This window comes from Dendropsophus ebraccatus, chromosome 4 (genome assembly GCF_027789765.1).
Source record: "Dendropsophus ebraccatus isolate aDenEbr1 chromosome 4, aDenEbr1.pat, whole genome shotgun sequence".
Taxonomy (NCBI): domain Eukaryota; kingdom Metazoa; phylum Chordata; class Amphibia; order Anura; family Hylidae; genus Dendropsophus; species Dendropsophus ebraccatus.
Genome location: NC_091457.1, coordinates 154,328,687 through 154,347,294, shown reverse-complemented (window position 1 = coordinate 154,347,294; position 18,608 = coordinate 154,328,687). Strand labels below are relative to the sequence as shown.

Genomic DNA, 18,608 nt, shown 5'->3' with positions numbered 1-18,608 from the left:
TTGTTTCGTAGGAAAAGTGCTTTGTCCACGTGTATATACATTCATAAATCTAAAAAGCTTCCAAAAATTTCCACCAGTTGGAGAATATTTTATTACCTTTTTAGATTTTTTTATATTATATATATTATATATTTTCTTTGTCTTGTCTTTTCTAATAGGGTTTAGTATTATGGGGGGGGGCTGCTGCAAATCACTAAAGAAACAAAGACTCTGAAGACCATTTGTGATCAGACCTTGAGATAATTCAAAATTCAAGTGGCAGAAGCCGTATCCCAGAAAGAGGGACATCTCTATGGTTACCCGGCCCGGTAATATATTAATCCATTCATTGCCAGACAAAGCAGGAGGATATATTTAATAGCGTTAACATGTTAATCTGGTCTGTCCCACTTCTGCTGTCTGCCCCCTCAATAGCCGAGCCAGAGAGGAGGAAAATAACAATAAAACTGGGGCAGATCATTCAGGAAAAAAAATCTTCCCTAGTTTCCGAGGGTTCTCAGTGTTCAATCCTTTAAGCATTGAAATGTACATGCTTCCACAATGCAGATTATCCCTCTGTCAAAATCACAAGGGGATCGAAGGAACTGATAGATTATTGATTTGTGCTATAACGTACTCCAGAGAACGAATGTCTTTAAATCAACTGGTTTTATAAAGTTGCAGACTTGTAATTTACTTCTATTTAAAAAAAATTAAGTCTTCCAGTACTTATCAGCTGCTGTATGTCCTGCAGGAAGTAGTGCATTATTTCCAGTCTGACACAGTGCTCTCTGCTGCCACCTCTGTCCATGTCAGGAACTGTCCAGAGCAGGAGAGGTTTTCTATGGGCATTTGCTGCTGCTCTGGACAGTTCCTGACATGGAACTGAAAAGAATACGCCATTTATGCAGGACATACAGCAGCTGATAAGTACTGGAGATTTTTGAAATAGAAGTAATTTATACATCAGTACCCCTTTAACTCTTTTATTGGGTTCACTGTGACAACCTTCCCTGGAGAGTTCTATATTCTCACTGCTCTTACAGTAAAGATTCCCCTGTAATATCAGTGGATAACCCTTCTTTCCTCTAAATGTAGAATTAGGTTACAAAATTACAAATTTAAAAAGGCATGCTATGAAATGACCTCAATAGCGGTAAGGGGAGATTTATCTGACAGATTTTGGAAGCCAAAGCCAGAAATGGATTTGAAAAGAGGAGAAATCTCAGTCTTTCCTTTATGACCTGATCCCTGTTTATAGTCTGTTCATGGCTTTGGCTTCAAAGATCTGTCAGATAAATCTGTCCGTGTAAACGCACCATTAGAGTATTTTATTTGCATACATTGAGGCCCTCACAGATACACAAGTGATCAGCCATGATTTCCTAACAGCGCCATCTCATCCCATGTGACTTCTGGTTATGAGGATGTGTCAGATCTCCCGGATGGCATTCGTCAGCCATGTATTATAGATTTTTTATACTTTTGTGCCAATAGGGTGTGGTTTATTGGAAGGCGGGGGAGGGTATGGCTTCACTGGAAATAGGAAGGGTTTATATGAAAGAAAAAATTAGCTGAAATTTTTGCTAAATTCTTCCATAAAGTAGGCCAAGTTATAGTTGGTCTAAACTTAGGGCCCTATTACACGGAGCGACAATCAGCCAAATCGTCCCTCTCCGGCCGATTATCGTTCCGTGTAATATACACAACGATCAGCCGATGACAATAAAATTGTATATAATTGTAGGGCACCGACCGCGCATCGCTACGTGTAATAGCAGTGCGTGGCCGGCGGCTCTCGATTTGCAAACTGCATACATTACCTATCCATGGTCCAGGCCTCCTCCTGCGCGCCTTCTTCCTCCCGGTTCCGCGCGCTGCAGCTTCTTAGCGGCCTGTCTTAGCTGACAGGCCACTCAGCCAATCACTGGCTGGGACCGCCGCAGCCAGTGATTGGCTGAGCGGCCTGTCAGCTAAGACAGGCCGCTCTGAAGCTGCAGCGCATGGGACCCGGGGAGACGAAGACCGCAAGAGGAGCCCTGGACCATGGATAGGTAATGTATGCAGTTTAAGCAAGGGCTGCAAAAACATCGGTAACAACGTCCATGCAGCCCTTGTTAAACGATTATCGGGCCATGGAATAGGCCTAGTAAACGAGCGCCGATCTAGTAGATCGGCGCTCGTTTATAGTTATAATCGGGCCGCCATTGGCCCGTGTAATATGACCCTTAGACTGGACAGTGCAAACAGACTAAACAGTCTAGATTCCCATAGCGAATTGAGTCATTCTCACATGGCCACAATCTAGAGCTGAGATCAAGGGAGCATGCTAGAGTCCAATCATTCTGCATTTGATTACCGGTGGCTGAAGAAGTCGAATGCAGCCCTAGGGAGTCCTAGAAGCCTATGGCCGCATCCATGTTTTTCAGGACTCCCTAGGGCTGCATCCGACTTCTTCAGCCACTGGTAATCAAATGCAGAACCATGAGACTCCAGCATGCTCCCTATGCGCTCATCTCTTATAACCTGTAATATTAAGTAGTTACAGTACTTGCAGTTCTGGCATCACAAACTTTTGTTGTACATCCAAAGTCATTGTGTAGTGCAAGTATAACACCTTCCTCTGCTACTGACACAGACACCATATAACTACCGAAATAAACATCTACCGATCACATTACCTATGTGCAATGCTGCTAGGATTCAGTGTGATGTCTCTGCATTTCCCACATATAGAGCTGATATATAGCTGATATAGCGTGGAATATAGCTGATATAGTGTGGAATATAGCTGATATATAGCTGATATAGCGTAGAATATAGCTGATATAGTGTGGAATATAGCTGATATATAGCTGATATAGCGTGGAATATAGCTGATATAGTGTGGAATATAGCTGATATAGCGAGGAATATAGCGTGAAATAAATCTGATATAGCCTGGAATATAGCTGATATAGTTTGGAATATAGCTGATATAGTTTGGAATATAGCTGATATAGTGTGGAATATAGCTGATATAGCCTGAAATATAACTGATATAGCAAGGAATAAAGCTGATATAGTGTGGAATAAAGCTGATATAGCCTGGAATATACTGTAGCTGATATAGCGTGGAATATAGCTGATATAGCGAGGAATATAGCTGATATAGCGAGGAATATAGCTGATATAGCGTGGAATATAGCTGATATAGTTTGGAATATAGCTGATATAGCCTGGAATATAACTGATATAGTGTGGAATATAGCTGATATAGCCTGGAATATAGCTGATATAGTTTGGAATATAACTGATATAGTGTGGAATATAGCTGATATAGCCTGGAATATAACTGATATAGCAAGGAATATAGCTGATATAGCCTGGAATATAGCTGATATAGCAAGGAATATAGCTGATATAGCCTGGAATATAGCTGATATAGTTTGGAATATAGCTGATATAGTTTGGAATATAGCTGATATAGTTTGGAATATAGCTGATATAGTGTGGAATATAGCTGATATAGCCTGGAATATAGCTGATATAGCCTGGAATATAGCTGATATAGTGTGGAATATAGCTGATATAGCCTGAAATATAACTGATATAGCAAGGAATAAAGCTGATATAGTGTGGAATAAAGCTGATATAGCCTGGAATATACTGTAGCTGATATAGCGTGGAATATAGCTGATATAGCGAGGAATATAGCTGATATAGCGTGGAATATAGCTGATATAGTTTGGAATATAGCTGATATAGTTTGGAATATAGCTGATATAGTTTGGAATATAGCTGATATAGTGTGGAATATAGCTGATATAGCCTGGAATATAGCTGATATAGCCTGGAATATGGCTGATATAGCCTGGAATATACTGTAGCTGATATAGCGTGGAATATAGCTGATATAGCGAGGAATATAGCTGATATAGCGTGGAATATAGCTGATATAGTTTGGAATATAACTGATATAGCGTGGAATATAGCTGATATAGCCTGGAATATAACTGATATAGCAAGGAATATAGCTGATATAGCCTGAAATATAGCTGATATAGTGTGGAATATAGCTGATATATAGCTGATATAGCCTAGAATATAGCTGATATAGTGTGGAATATAGCTGATATAGTGTGGAATATAGCTGATATAGTTTGGAATATAGCTGATATAGCATGGCATATAGCTGATATAGCCTAGAATGTAGCTGATATAGTGTGGAATATAGCTGATATAGCCTGAAATATAGCTGATATAGTGTGGAATATAGCTGATATATAGCTGATATAGTGTGGCATATAGCTGATATAGCCTAGAATATAGCTGATATAGTGTGGAATATAGCTATAAGCCCAGACTAGAATCCAAGCAGGTAATCCAGCAATATTTGAGTTAACCCTAATCTCTGCAGGCTGGACCCTTCCCTCCCCTCCGTCCGCTCCGTGCCTCTGCGCCAGGTTTTCCCCATCACCCATGCCACTTGTTCAGCATCCTCGCTGCTCTGTCAGACTTGGTCTGTGCTGCTGTGTACAGGATAAAGGACCGATGCTTTGTGCCTATGGACGGGATATGGTTCTGAGCATCCTGAATGGAGTGATGCGGACAGAACCGTAGAGCAGAGCTGGATGATGGATCAGCCACGGGTATCATGGACTCACGGTCTCTGTATAGCCGTCCTGATGTGTCTCCAAGTCACACGTGAGTTATATTGATTCCTTATTAAGCTCCGACAACAATTGATTTTTCTGTAATGTCTTTCTATATGGAAAGTATATTAGTACAGTATATTACTAGTCAAAAGTTCTTTTATACTTTACTGCGCTCTGTACTCTTCTTCATCATCATCATCATCATCATCGTCGTATAGCTCTATACAATAATAAGTACAGACTTCATTTGCATGCCTCATTAGATATGAAAAGCCTTTTCGGGACAACTTACATTCTGCATGAATTATTTCCCAGCAATAATGAATTCATTTACCATATATTCAGCCCAGGCGGATCTATGAGGAGCGAGGAGTTTATACCTGCAAGTCCAAGCCAGTATGTGTTTGTTACCTGTAGCATTGTAAGAGGTAATTCAGATTACTAAATTATATGCAGGTCATAGGCGGCCGAAATATTTTTATATTTTATATATAGCTGGGACCCTTGGGTTGCGTTCATATGCTGCAGTAACGGCCCACAGAATTGCACATGGATTGCCACAATGTGTTTCCATTTTAGTAGGTGTTAGAATGGGTTCACACTGCGTTTTATGCAACAACAACAAAAAAAAAAAACGGATGATTTGTGTGCATCTGTTTTTATTCCATCGACATCCATTATTGAAAAAAATGGATCAAAACACAATCTTTTTTTCTTTTTTTTGCGTTTTTTTTTTAAAGAAACGGGTGAGTTTTAATCCCTTTTTTTAATGGAAGTCAATAGTAAAACAGATGCACACACATGCATCCATTTGCAAAAACGCAGTATGAACCCAGACTAAGGGCCGTATTACACAGGACGATTATCGTTCCAAAAACCGTTCAATCGTTCGGATTAAAAGGATTATCGTTTCGTGTAATAGCAGGCGACGATTAAATGAGCAACGAGAAATCGTTGATCGTTTGATAGAATCTGGACCTATTTTCATCGTTGATCGTTCACAAATCGTTTGGTGTAATAACACACCGTTTGGTCGTTCCCTGGTCTATCAGTCAGGAAAGGGCGAGTGCAATAAGGGCCGTTGAGGTAATCTGTTGAGGTAAGCTGGAGAAATTGCTCCCCACGCTTCTAGAAGCAGCTCCCACAAGTTGGATTGGTTGGATAGGCACTTCTGGCGTACCATACGGTCAAGCTGCTCCCACAACAGCTCAATGGGGTGGTGATCTGGTGACTGCGCTGGCCACTCCATTACCTATGATAGAATACCAGCTGCTGCTTCTGCTGTAAATAGTTCTTGCACAATTTGGAGGTGTGTTTAGGGTCATTGTCCTGTTGTAGGATGAAATTGGCTCCAATCACGCGCTGCCCACTGGGTATGGCATGGCGGTGCAGAGTGATGGCCTTCCTTATTCACAATCCCTTTTACCCTGTACAAATCTCCCACCTTACCAGCACCAACCCCAGACCATCACATGACCTCCACCATGTATAACAGATGGCGTCAGGCATTCTTCCAGCATCTTTTCATTTCTTCTGCGTCTCACAAACGTTCTTCTTTGTGATCCAAACACCTCAAACTTGGATTCATCCATCCACAACACTTTTTTCCAGTCTTCCTCTGTCCAATGTCTGTGTTCTTTTGCCCATCTTAATCTTTTTCTTTTATTGGCCAGTCTCAGATATGGCTTTTTCTTTGCCACTCTGCCCTGAAGCCCAAAATCCCGCAGCCGCCTCTTCACTGTAGATGTTGACACTGGTGTTTTGCGGGTACTATTTAATGAAGATGCCAGTTGGGGACCTGTGAGGCGTCTGTTTCTCAAACTAGAGACTCTAATGTGCTTATCTTCTTGCTTAGTTGTGCAACGCGGCCTCCCACTTCTTTTTCTACTCTGGTTAGAGCCTGTTTGTGCTGTCCTCTGAAGGGAGTAGTACACACCGTTGTAGGAAATCCTCAATTTCTTAGCAATTTCTCGCATGGAATAGCCTTCATTTCTAAGAACAAGAATAGACTGTCGAGTTTCAGATGAAAGTTCTCTTTTTCTGGCCATTTTGAGCGTTTAATTGACCCCACAAATGTTCCAGAAACACAATCTGCTCAAAGGAAGGTCAGTTTTGTAGCTTCTGTAACAAGCTAGACTGTTTTCAGATGTGTGAACATGATTGCACAAGGGTTTTCTAATCATCAATTAGCCTTCTGAGCCAATGAGCAAACACATTGTACCATTAGAACACTGGAGTGATAGTTGCTGGAAATGGGCCTCTATACACCTACGTAGATATTGCACCAAAAACCAGACATTTGCAGCTAGAATAGTCATTTACCACATTAGCAATATATAGAGTGTATTTGTTTAAAGTTAGGACTAGTTTAAAGTTATCTTCATTGAAAAGTACAGTGTTTTTCCTTCAAAAATAAGGACATTTCAGTGTGACCCCAAACTTTTGAACGGTAGTATATATATATATATATATATATATATATATATATATATATATAAAATTATTTTTTTTTTTTTTAAAGCTTTTATGTGTTGTATCTTAATAAAGGGGTTTTCTAAACTTATAAAGTGATGTCATTTGGCTAGTATATACCATCACCTTATAATCGGGGGGGGGGGGACTCTGACCGGAGAATGACTGCTCCTTCATTATATACCGAGATTTCCTGCTGTAAAGAATAGTGCAGCCAGACTCTTTTATGTTCACCATACTTGTACTTTCAAAAGATTTCTAAAAACCTGCATGTGGAGAGTGACCCTTTAGACTGGTGACAATGAACTTTTCAGGCTCTCGCTGCTGTTATTGAACTCTTAAAAGTCCTTTCCCTTCCATAGGTGGAACAAGATCTGAGCTGTTTGCCAGCAGTACACACACAGGGACTTGCTTTCCCTTACTTGTTGGGCTGATCATAGCTCAGCACCTCCCATTATGTCCTGACACTGCACTGGACAGGCTGGAACTTTGCTAGAGAATGATTTATAGTACAATACTATAGAAAGGGTAATGCACTGGGTTTCTAAGTTGGTACATGAGCAAGTGCTTTACCTTTCAGACACAGATTGTACACAGTTCAGACCTTCTTCCTCTCTCCTGCACATAGCACAAGCTAAGCCCCGCCCCCACTTCCTATATTCTGTCTACATCTATCCGCTGCTAGGAATGGTTGGATTTTCCCTAACAGGCAGTATCTAATAAAGACCCCTAGTGACCGAGATTTTTTCTAGGATAAGGAGTCATTTCCGTGTATAGGTTATCCGCTTTTTACATTGGGAATACCCCTTTGATGAAACAAAACAAAAAAGGCCAGACCCTTCATGTTTGTATTGTGCATTTATTTCAGTGGATAGTGGCCAAGACTCCCATAACTATATACATGACAAAAATAGGAATCCAAATGGGATGGGATAGCATTCTAATAGCTGGAAGTAGGGATGGTCCGAACCTGGTTTGGACGGGATTCGTATAAACCAGAACCCTCCGCAATGATTTCCGTTGTCTGCCTGCTCCGTGCAGCGGGTGGATCCAGCAGGAGAAACGCCTGGAAAACTGGGATACAGCTATAGCCATAGGCTGTATCCCAGTTTTCCAGGAGGTCCTCCCGCTGTATCCGCACGCTGCACGGAGCGGGCAGACAGCGGGAATCCGATGCCGAGCGTTCGGGTTCAGCCGAACCCGAACCTCGGCGGGTTCGGACCATCCCTAGCTGGAAGCAAAGATATGTCTGTTAGATTCAGATTATTGTAGGTTAGGCCTACCCGGTGACACGAGTCCTGCAGCCATAGATCACATGGGAGATGGGAACACCCCTATAAAATGAATTTAGGTGAGTTGATTATATAAAGGAAGGCCCTTGTCCACCATTGATACCAGTTTCCAATAATAATGACTTATTGTACAACGCACACGGCCAGTGGTGTTCAAGAGCAGGCACTGACGTTCAGCATCTATGTCACATGTCTGGGATGTGTCCTCTGACCTATGTTTTACAGGGCAAAGTGGCCACCAGCGGGTGTTACATCAGCTTCAATAGAGACCTGGCCATGCTTGCATGCGTCTCTACCCATTGACATTAATGGAGACAGACATGTGCACGTGCAATCACCTCTCTGCTGAAGCCAATGCAGCTTCTGGCCTCTTAACCTCAGCAAGAAGGGGTCAGGGGACAATTAGTGGGGGGTGCAGAAGGTGAAAGCACCAACTAACCAGCATTTATGGCCTATCCTGCAGCTATAAGATACATTATTACGGGTCACGTAGGCTATTCATACAGCTATAATGTGTATATCTATAGTGGACGGAGTTATACATAGGCCGCAATAAATTATTTAACTTGAGAAAACAAGAGAAGACCCTAATAAACTGATAATAATAATAATAATAATAATTAAATTTATTTAATAAAAAATAAATTTTTACTAAGTTTTATTGTATGGCTATGTTCACACAACGTATATTTTCGTAAAAGCAACAACGGCCGTACTTTTTACGAATAGATACATTGCCCAGCCTTCTATGGGATCCCGGCCAGAGCGTAAACACATAAGGGGAGATTTATCGAACATGGTGTAAAGTGAAACTGGCTCAGTTGCCCCTAGCAACCAATCAGATTCCACCTTTTATTCCTCACAGACTCTTTGGAAAATGAAAGGTGGAATCTGATTGGTTGCTAGGGGCAACTGAGCCAGTTTCACTTTACACCATGTTTGATAAACCTCCCCCATAGTATATGCTCCAGCCGGGATCTCTCACAGCGCCGCAAAGAACTGACATGTCAATTTTCTGTGGCCGCTCTTCAGTGCCCACAATGAAGCGAGCGGCTGCGGACGCAAGCTTCATAGTGTGCTGTGGAGAGTTCTGATGCAGGTGTGCACTGCAGTACCGGCCGGGATGATCCTTTCAGAGACCGGCCGCTCCGTGACCCGGCCAAGTCACGGAACGGACGGTCTCTTACGCCATGTAAACATGGCCTAATTGTTTTTTTTTTCCCATCAGTAAATGTCGTCTCCATATGATTTCCTTACCTGCTTATACACAGAATATATGGGAGACGCTCGCACTCATATTTCGTGGCCAATGGCCGCATAACGTTCACCTTCAATTTCTGCACTTTTGCTCTGGCAAACATGACTTATTAGAGGTTTTGCGCCAAGGTCAACAATAGTGAATGAGTGGAAAATGGGCATGGATTCCCTGGAACGGAGCAGTGGCTTGTATGTGACCAAAATTGTGGTATAACATTATGGAGTAAAGTAAAGGCCTGTATAAAAGGGACATTGACCAGCCGACGATCAGCTGATCTGTCTCACTGGAGCTCGTTATTTAGATGGTGTTGGACTATATAAACCAGAGATGGGGAATCTGTGGCCCTCCAGCTGTGGCAAAACTACAATCCCCATCATGCTAAAGCTTTGGCTGCCCAGGCAGGATGGGAGTTTTGCCACAGCTGGAAGGCTTAGGGTTCCCCATCCATGATCTAAAGGCCCTAAGCCAACTATGGGAATGTGCACACTACGGAACCTGGGCGGAATCTGCCTATGCATAGAATGAAGTCTATGGGACAAGCAGAGATGTGTGCAGCCGCGAGTGTGGTTTGCAATTAAACTCCATTCACTTCAATGAAACTGAGCAGCAAAACCCCACCCAAGCTGGAGACAAGAGTGGTGCTGTCCCTGGAAGAAAGTGGCCATGTTTTTGTAGCACTGGATAACCCCTTTAAGCAGGTATTCCAGGGAAATGAAATTATTTATTTTATCAATACCTATCATTGATTGGCAGTAAGGGTCGACACTGTCTCTCTGCTGCCACCAGTGGTTGTGTCGGGAACTGCAGGGCTTCAGAAGCAACAGTTACGTATTGTGAGCAAGCTCGAGTCTAATCATTTAGCTTTTCAATTTTTCCAGGACTCCCAGGGGCTGCATCCAGCTTCTGCAGCCACTGGCAATCATATGCCAAATAATCGGACTCAAGCATGCTTGACTGCACTCATCTCCAATCGCTAGTAGTGTGTGTTGAGCTGCTGGGAGCCAAAAGCCAATCGTTCAGGTTTGGAGGACGTTCCTAAATCGGAACAGTTCGGAAGGTCCACTAAACACTCATCACGAGCGCTGCTGCATGCAGATACTGAGCCTCCTCTGATGTCTACATAATACATGTTAGTATAAGAATAGACATTACACTGGGGGAAGCTGTCTGTGTCACTAGCGCTGCAGCTGCTGCAGAGTAAGCAGGGATAACTGTCAATCCCCCCAATTTGGTGCATTTTTAGACTGTCTAGTCTAAGTTTGTACCGCCTAAATATTAGATAGCATTAGTAAACCTGACCTTTCTAGTGTCAGTCGTCCCCCCATTCAAGACTATAGACTATCGGACAACGTTTTTTCATCTTGTGGCCATCTTAATAATGCAATGCTTTATAGATGCGGAGAATGCAACAGATCTCACCGCATTGTACGAAACGAGACAGGAGCCTTATGGCAATTAAAGGGTTAAGACCAGGACAAAGAAACTCTAAAAGGCCCCATATAATCTAGGTCACCGTCTGTCACTTACTTAAGCTACAGAGGTTTTATAAGTATATTATAACACATGTCTCTCTATGATATTGGGGCAAAATACATGAATTTATTTAAAATTTAGAATTTTATTTTGGGTTTATTTATTTCCCATCTATATACGGTATTGAATAAGGACTGTGTAATCCTTCAGTGTTTCTACATATAAATCCCTTTTAGTGTCGCTCCTCGTCATAGAGATTTGCCCGGCTGTGTCTCCTCATTACTGTATAATGTGATGGGATTCTTAATGCAGCGCCATAGTCTTATTGCTGATCATACACGCCATGTACGTGCCTTATACGCCACTCCAGAAAATCTCCCAGCAATCTGCTAATCCACCAGTAATTGCGAGACAAGGATGAGAATTGTAGATGTGATATAATGAAGCGAACAGTATCCCTGCCCAGGCTGCACATATGGCAATGTCCGCCCCTTGGTCTGCCCAGGACGGAGCTGATTTTCCTGCTCTATATCAGATTACTTACACTCATCAGATATATAAGCAGCTATTATTCCCAATTTTAGTCCCTACCGTGTTAAAGGGGTACTCTGGTGAAAAATTATTATTATTATTATTATTATTATTATTATTTCAAATCAACCGGTGACAGACAGTTATACAGATTTGTCATTTACTTCTATTTAAAAAATTCAAGTCTTCCGGTAGATATCATCTGCTGTATGTCCTGCAGGAAGTGGTGTATTCTCTCCAGTCTGACACAGTGCTCTCTGCTGCCACCTCTGTCCATGTCAGGAGCTGCCCAGAGCAGCAGCAAATCCCCATAGAAAACCTTTCCTGCTCTGGACAGTTCCTGACATGGACAGAGGTGGCAGCAGAGAGCACTGTGTCAGACTGGAGAGAATACACCACTTCCTGTAGGACATACAGCAGCTGATAAGTACTAGAATACTTGAGATTTTTAATTAGAAGTAATTTACAAATCTGTATAACTTTCGGTCACCAGTTGATTTGAAATAATAATAATTCTTCACCTGAGTACCCCTTTAACAGGGTAGGAACTAATATTTGGACTAACAGCTGGTTATATACTTTTTGATATCAGTTAATTAAAAAAACAATAATAATAAATAAAAATTGCTGAAGTTCCCCTTTAAGACCTATGGATGTCATGGAGGAGAGTCTCTTGCTCAGGATGATTCTCCCTAATTGAGGGTGCAGCATTATGGCCAGCTCCAATGTTCCTCTGCATGTTTTAGAAGTTGTCAGGAAGAGACAATAGAAGAATAAGTTCTGTGAAATAATTGGAAAGTGTCATCACATGGGAGGAACGCAAACCATGGTGCCAACGGACACGGACAATACAGTGTGATATGACAGATATGTCATATTACAGGAGTGATGTCACAATGAAGGAATAACTCATAGAGGGATGTGACAGTGCCGGTATGATGTATACAGTAATATCACAGCTATAGGAAATGACATATAATAGGAATAATGTCACTCAAATAATGGACACTGTGATGTCAAAGTACAAAATAATGGTCAACAATGTCCCAATATAATAATAATGGACACAGTGATCTTACAGTAAAGGGATTATAGACCCTAATGTAATTGTACAATAATAACAGGCACTGCGATGTACAGTAAGTGAATAATAGGAATTTATGTCAGTGTGGTAGTAGACTGCAAGCCCTCGGGGGCGGGCTTCTCTGTCCCTATGTAAGCCCTCGGGGGCGGGCTCCTCTGTCCCTATGTAAGCCCTCAGGGGCTGGCTCCTCTGTCCCTATGTAAGCCCTCAGGGGCAGGCTCCTCTGTCCTTATGTAAGCCCTCGGAGGCGGGCTCCTCTGTCCCTATGTAAGCCCTCGGGGGCGGGCTTCTCTGTCCCTATGTAAGCTCTCGGGGGCGGGCTTCTCTGTCCCTATGTAAGCCCTCGGGGGCGGGCTCCTCTGTCCCTATGTAAGCCCTCAGGGGCTGGCTCCTCTGTCCCTATGTAAGCCCTTAGGGGCCGGCTCCTCTGTCCCTATGTAAGCCCTTAGGGGCCGGCTCCTCTGTCCCTATGTAAGCCCTCGAGGGCAGGCTCCTCTCTTCCTATGTCATCCCTTGTGGGCAGGCTCCTCTCTTCGTATGTAAGCCCTTGTGGGCAGGGTCATCTGTCTCTATGTAAGCCCTCAGGGGCTGGCTCCTCTGTCCCTATGTAAGCCCTCAGGGGCTGGCTCCTCTGTCCCTATGTAAGCCTTCAGGGGCAGGCTCCTCTGTCCCTATGTAAGCCCTCGGAGGCGGGCTCCTCTGTCCCTATGTAAGCCCTCGGGGGCTGGCTCCTCTGTCCCTATGTAAGCCCTTGGAGGCGGGCTCCTCTGTCCCTATGTAAGCTCTCAGGGGCTGGCTCCTCTCTTCCTCTGTAAGCCCTTGTGGGCAGACTCCTCTCTTCCTATGTAAGCCCTTGCGGGCAGGGTCCTCTGTTCCTATGTACGCCTTCTTGGGCAGGGTTCTCTCTCCCTATGTAAGCCCTCGTAGGCAGGGTCCTCTCTCCCTAAGTAAGCCCCCATGGGCAGGGTACTTTCTCCCTATGTAAGCCCTTGCAGGCAGGGTCATCTGTCCCTATGTAAGCCCTCGGAGCAGGCTTCTCTCTCCCTATGTAATCTCTTGTGGCCAGGCTCCTCTGTCCCTATGTAAGCCCTTTGCGGGCAGGCTCCTCTGTCCCTATGTAATCCCTTGCGGGCAGGGTCGTCTTACCATTTACCTTATTCATTTTAACGTGCTTTGATTTTGTGACCTTCTGTTTGTCAACCCCTATCACTTGTATAGTGTTTTGAAATCAAGGGCAATTTAACCCATTACACGACCCATGATGTAACCTTGCGTCATGGCACCGTTAGAGGGTTCAGACAGGGGTCACACCATGACCCCGCTCTTTACCACGCTGCTCCCGGCTCCTATCAGCAGCTATTGGTAAAAATTAGTAAAAAAAAGAAAATTACCCCCACAGTACAGAGATAATGAACCATGTGATGTCACAGTATAAAGATAATAAACACTGTACATCTGACAGTACAGAACTTTAGAACAATCGTGGCGCTTTGGACCACCAATATAAGGTGTATGGGGCCATCTAGAATTACCACCGACACATGATTTTCCATCATGGCCGACCTTTTGGTTCCGTCAGAGATAAGCCACAGCAAGAACACTCCCTGCAGCTTATGTGGTGAGGTGCAGGTCTAGGTGTTGTGACAGCTCAGCCAGGGATGGTAGTGTCATGACGCCAGTGCTAGTCCAGCACACAGGTGTGATGTTGGTACCTGCTTTGTCGGTTACCTGCCAGGTTGTAGTGGGTCCCTTGGGCTCCTGTCACAATAGTCCTGATTGGGAATTGACCCACCCGGACTATTGTACCGGTAAAATCGGTATAAATAACCCAAGGTGTGCGGTTAGTGTCTATGGGTGCTGGTGCGTAGGAAAGATGACGGAGTCCCAGTGTTATCAAAAATATAACAACTTTACTGTAAAGTCCTTTAAGGGTACAAACCCACACACCGTATACGCAGCAAATACGCAACAAATACGCAACAAATACGCAGCAAATACGCAGCAGTTTGATGGTGAAGATTTAATGCTGAGTTCAGTTATTTAGATCTAATCTGCTGCGTTTTTGTTGCGTATTTGTTGCGTTTTTGCTGCGTATTCGCTGCGTATCGCAGCAGTAAATACGCTGTGTATACGGTGTGTGGGTTTATACCCTTACAATACAATACTCTTTAGCAGAATAGATAGATCTTCACATAGACTTTAGTACTTGAACTTAGTTTTGCTTGAGGAGGTGCTGGAGAAGTTGAGTAGTAGAGAGGTAGTTCTAGTGGTGCTTGGAGAGTTGAGAGTAGGAGAGTTTGTAGAGGGAGTCCTAACCCTATGTACTGACGGAACTTTGGGAGAATACTTGTAGAGTGAGAAGTTACTTGTACCTGTGTATAGACTTCAGTCTGACCACCTTCTGCCCTACAGTGTCGAGTGACACATCCTAATAGGGTGATACAAGCCCCAGTTGTGGTGATCTGGGTGAAGCTAAGTTCCCAGGGGTGTCCCAGTTACCTGCACTGCGAGATAGGATAGATAGACCTTCCTTGGAATAGACTGAACTTGTCCCTTTCAGGAGTCCTGGCAGCAGCCAGGCCCTGGCCTGGCTACAGCAAGAGCAGCAGTTTTTGCTTCCTTTCTCTGTGAAAATCTGGTAAGAACTCACTTGCACTTCTTCCACCCAGCAATTAACTTCCTACAGGGGCTAAGTAATCTACCCTGTGAGTGGTGGGGATGAGTGTGTGCAAAAGAGAGAAAGAAAGAGAGAGGTTAGAAGCAGAGAGCACCTCCTATAAGTCAACAAAAACACATAGTGCACAGAACACAGTAACCCATTACCTTCCTCAGCTGCGCAATACATAGGAATACATAGACACATGGAAGATACTGACATCTAGTGGTGAAACTTTAAAAATACCTTCATCACCACTAAACCTAAAGTGAGAAGCTTTTTGAAAGGTGCACAGGAGAGACACAAAACATCCATGGTGGGACACCACACTTTCCCCTCCCCATAGAGAACACAGGAACATTTCTGCGTATGGGGTGGATGGATGGTGGGCAGACAACATAACTGATGGCTGGATGATCATTTGGCCATAAGTTATTGAGGGTGTATGGGGGCCTTAATGGATATAGTGATGTCAGAGTACAGGGATAATGAATATAGTGATGTCAGAATACGGGGATAATGAACCATGTGATGTCACAATGTCGAGTGCTTCAAGTTTCTTCTCTGCTGGTGACAATTTTTGGCATGCCAACTGCAAAGTGATCGACAACTGGGGTTGAGAGATGAGCGCGACTTGAGCATGCTCGAGTCCGACCATGCAATATTTGGATATCGGTGGCTGAAGAAGTTTGATGAATCCCTAGAGAGTCCGGTTTAGCTTTAGCTTTGGCTGTCCAGGCATTATGGGAGTTGTAGTTTTGAAACAGCTGGAGACCCAAGGTTTCCTACCCCTGGGCTATATCCATGTTTTCCAGGACTCCGTAGGGCTGCATCCAACTTCTTTAGCCACTCAAGCCTGGTCGTCTCTACAATGGGTGTGGGCCAACTAGTCACCCTCCGGACCTCATGCATTTGGTGTAACCTTCTGGACTATGTTTCGCTGTGTTTAGTGTTGGTGGATATTGGGTCTTTGCCGCTGATTTCGGGAGCTGGATTGGTACTTTTTGCCTTTATACCTAATACCTCAGACTAATGACGGGATTTCCTCGACTTTCCACTAATTTGTTCGGCTTCTTCTCTTCTGCTTGAGTAACCGGATTTTCTGCCGCGTCGGTTCACATTGTGATTTCTGGTCTTTACACGGTTGTCGGCACCTGCTGAGGGGCGCAGGTTCACGGGATGCCGAAAAACGACTCTCCTTCTATATCGTGGCACCAGGTGTAGCCGTAAGACATATTACAGACTTGTGCATAGGCTTTATTATCTCCAATACTTTATAAGCCATACTTTATTATCAGGCCGGTGCTTTCACGCGGCCACTTTGTTGTCGTCATGAATCCGTATAATTTACGGCCTTAGATGCTTTGTTCTCTATGGGCGTTTAGGTGAAAGAGACGCAGGATCGGTACCCAGAGATAAAACAGGCAGATGCTCGTCCTTTGTGTCTCCAGTTACCATGGTGATGTTTTTGCTGGGTATCAACAGGTTCCTATGGCAACTAATTGAATGCTGAAGTCGCTAACCGCGTTAGAGCCCTGATGCTGGAAAAGGGAGATTCTCTGTGTATTCTCCAGTGTAAAATCTTCGTGGATACGTGTCTAGGCTCCCAAAGCACAGAAGTACGAAGATTATGTGAATTATGAGGGAGATTTACCAAACATGGTGTAAAGTGAAACTGGCTCAGTTGCCCCTAGCAACCAATCAGATCCCACCTTTCATTTTCCAAAGAGTCTGTGAGGAATGAAAGGTGGGATCTGATTGGTTGCTAGGGGCAACTGAGCCAGTTTCACTTTACACCATGTTTGATAAATCTCCCCCTATGTATTTTTGTGTTTAACCCCTTCAGAGGTTGTATATAGAGTGCTGAGGTTTTATATAGCATGAGAAAACGGTAAAAAGTTATTTTTTTACATTTTATTATAAAAAAAATTCTAAAAATAAAGATAACAGTATCATAATAAACAATATAGAGGCTAGGGTAATAACAATGTGTTACGGAACGCATCCATATGGTTGTGGACCGTCACCTCAGCAGATTAGCTTGACCTCTAATAGTTTTTTTTTTTAGGTCCTGAGTACTCAGATACCCTCAGGACTTACAGTAGGGCAGAATAGTATGACAAGAAGGCAGTCACAGTAAAAACATGAGGGAGAGTACAAGTACAAGAATAGGTTGAGATCATTGTTGCACCTACTACGTCTTCATCATGGATCAACCCTTTTAGCATTACACAGTACACATTACACATTAGCATTACACAGTACACATTACACATTAGCATTACACAGTACACAGTGCCCATTCATATCAGTGAGATTTCTATGTGGTGCAGAACAGGACAGGTCCTCCAGAGGGAGAGACGCTCTTTGTAGCTGCACTCTCTAGCACAGAAGTGAGGATTCTGAACACAGGAACCCCACTATTAAAGGGGTACTTGGGAGATTTTTTTTTTCTTTCAAATCAACAAGTTTCAGAAAGTTATATAGATTTGCAATTTACATCTGTTTAAAAATCTCCACTCTTCCAGTACTTTTCAGCTGCTGCATGTCCTGCAGGAAGTGGTGTACAATTGGGGGCAACACATCTGGCGACATAAACTAAGGCCTCTAATAGGCTAAGTTAAAAGATAGAGGAGGCATAGTGTGAGGTACCCTTGACAGGGATTGGCCTCAGTCAGCTCACAAATCATGACATATAACTGGATAAAACATACCAGCAATCATAACACAGTTAAAGGGGTTGTCCAGTGAAAAACTTCTTTTTTTATATCAACTGATATCAGAAAGTTCTATAGATTTGTAATTTACTTCTATAAAAAAAATTTCAAGTCTTCCCATACTTATCAGCTGCTGTATGTCCTGCAGGAAATGTATTATTTTCAGTCTGATACAGTGCTCTCTGCTGACTTCACTAGCCGAGACAGGAACTCTGTCTTGGTTTTATATAAATCCCCATAGAAAACCTCTCCTGCTTTGGACAGTTCTTGTCTCGGCCAGAGATGCCAGCAGAGAGCACTGTGTCAGACAAAAAATAAAACATTTTCTGCAGGACATACAGCAGCTAATAAGTATGGGAAGACTTGAGATTTTTAAATAAAAGTAAATTACAAATCTGTATAACTTTCTGATACCAGATGATTTGAAAGAAAAAGATTTTTTCTGGACAACCCCTTTAACTCTTTTGCTTAGCGTCTCTCAACTGTGCTCAGTGGTGTGCTAGGAAACA

The 18,608-nt window shown here is 43.2% G+C and overlaps 1 protein-coding gene across 1 annotated transcript in view; it reads left to right on the top strand.

The window, feature by feature from the left end:
- Positions 1 to 4,494: 4,494 nt before the first annotated feature.
- Positions 4,495 to 18,608, top strand: part of CRB1 (crumbs cell polarity complex component 1) — a 36,165-nt gene continuing 22,051 nt past the window's right edge. The window contains exon 1 of the mRNA XM_069969001.1: positions 4,495 to 4,665. Coding sequence (XP_069825102.1) covers positions 4,593 to 4,665 — 73 coding nt within the window. The 5' untranslated portion in view covers positions 4,495 to 4,592. The remainder of the gene's footprint in view (positions 4,666 to 18,608) is intronic.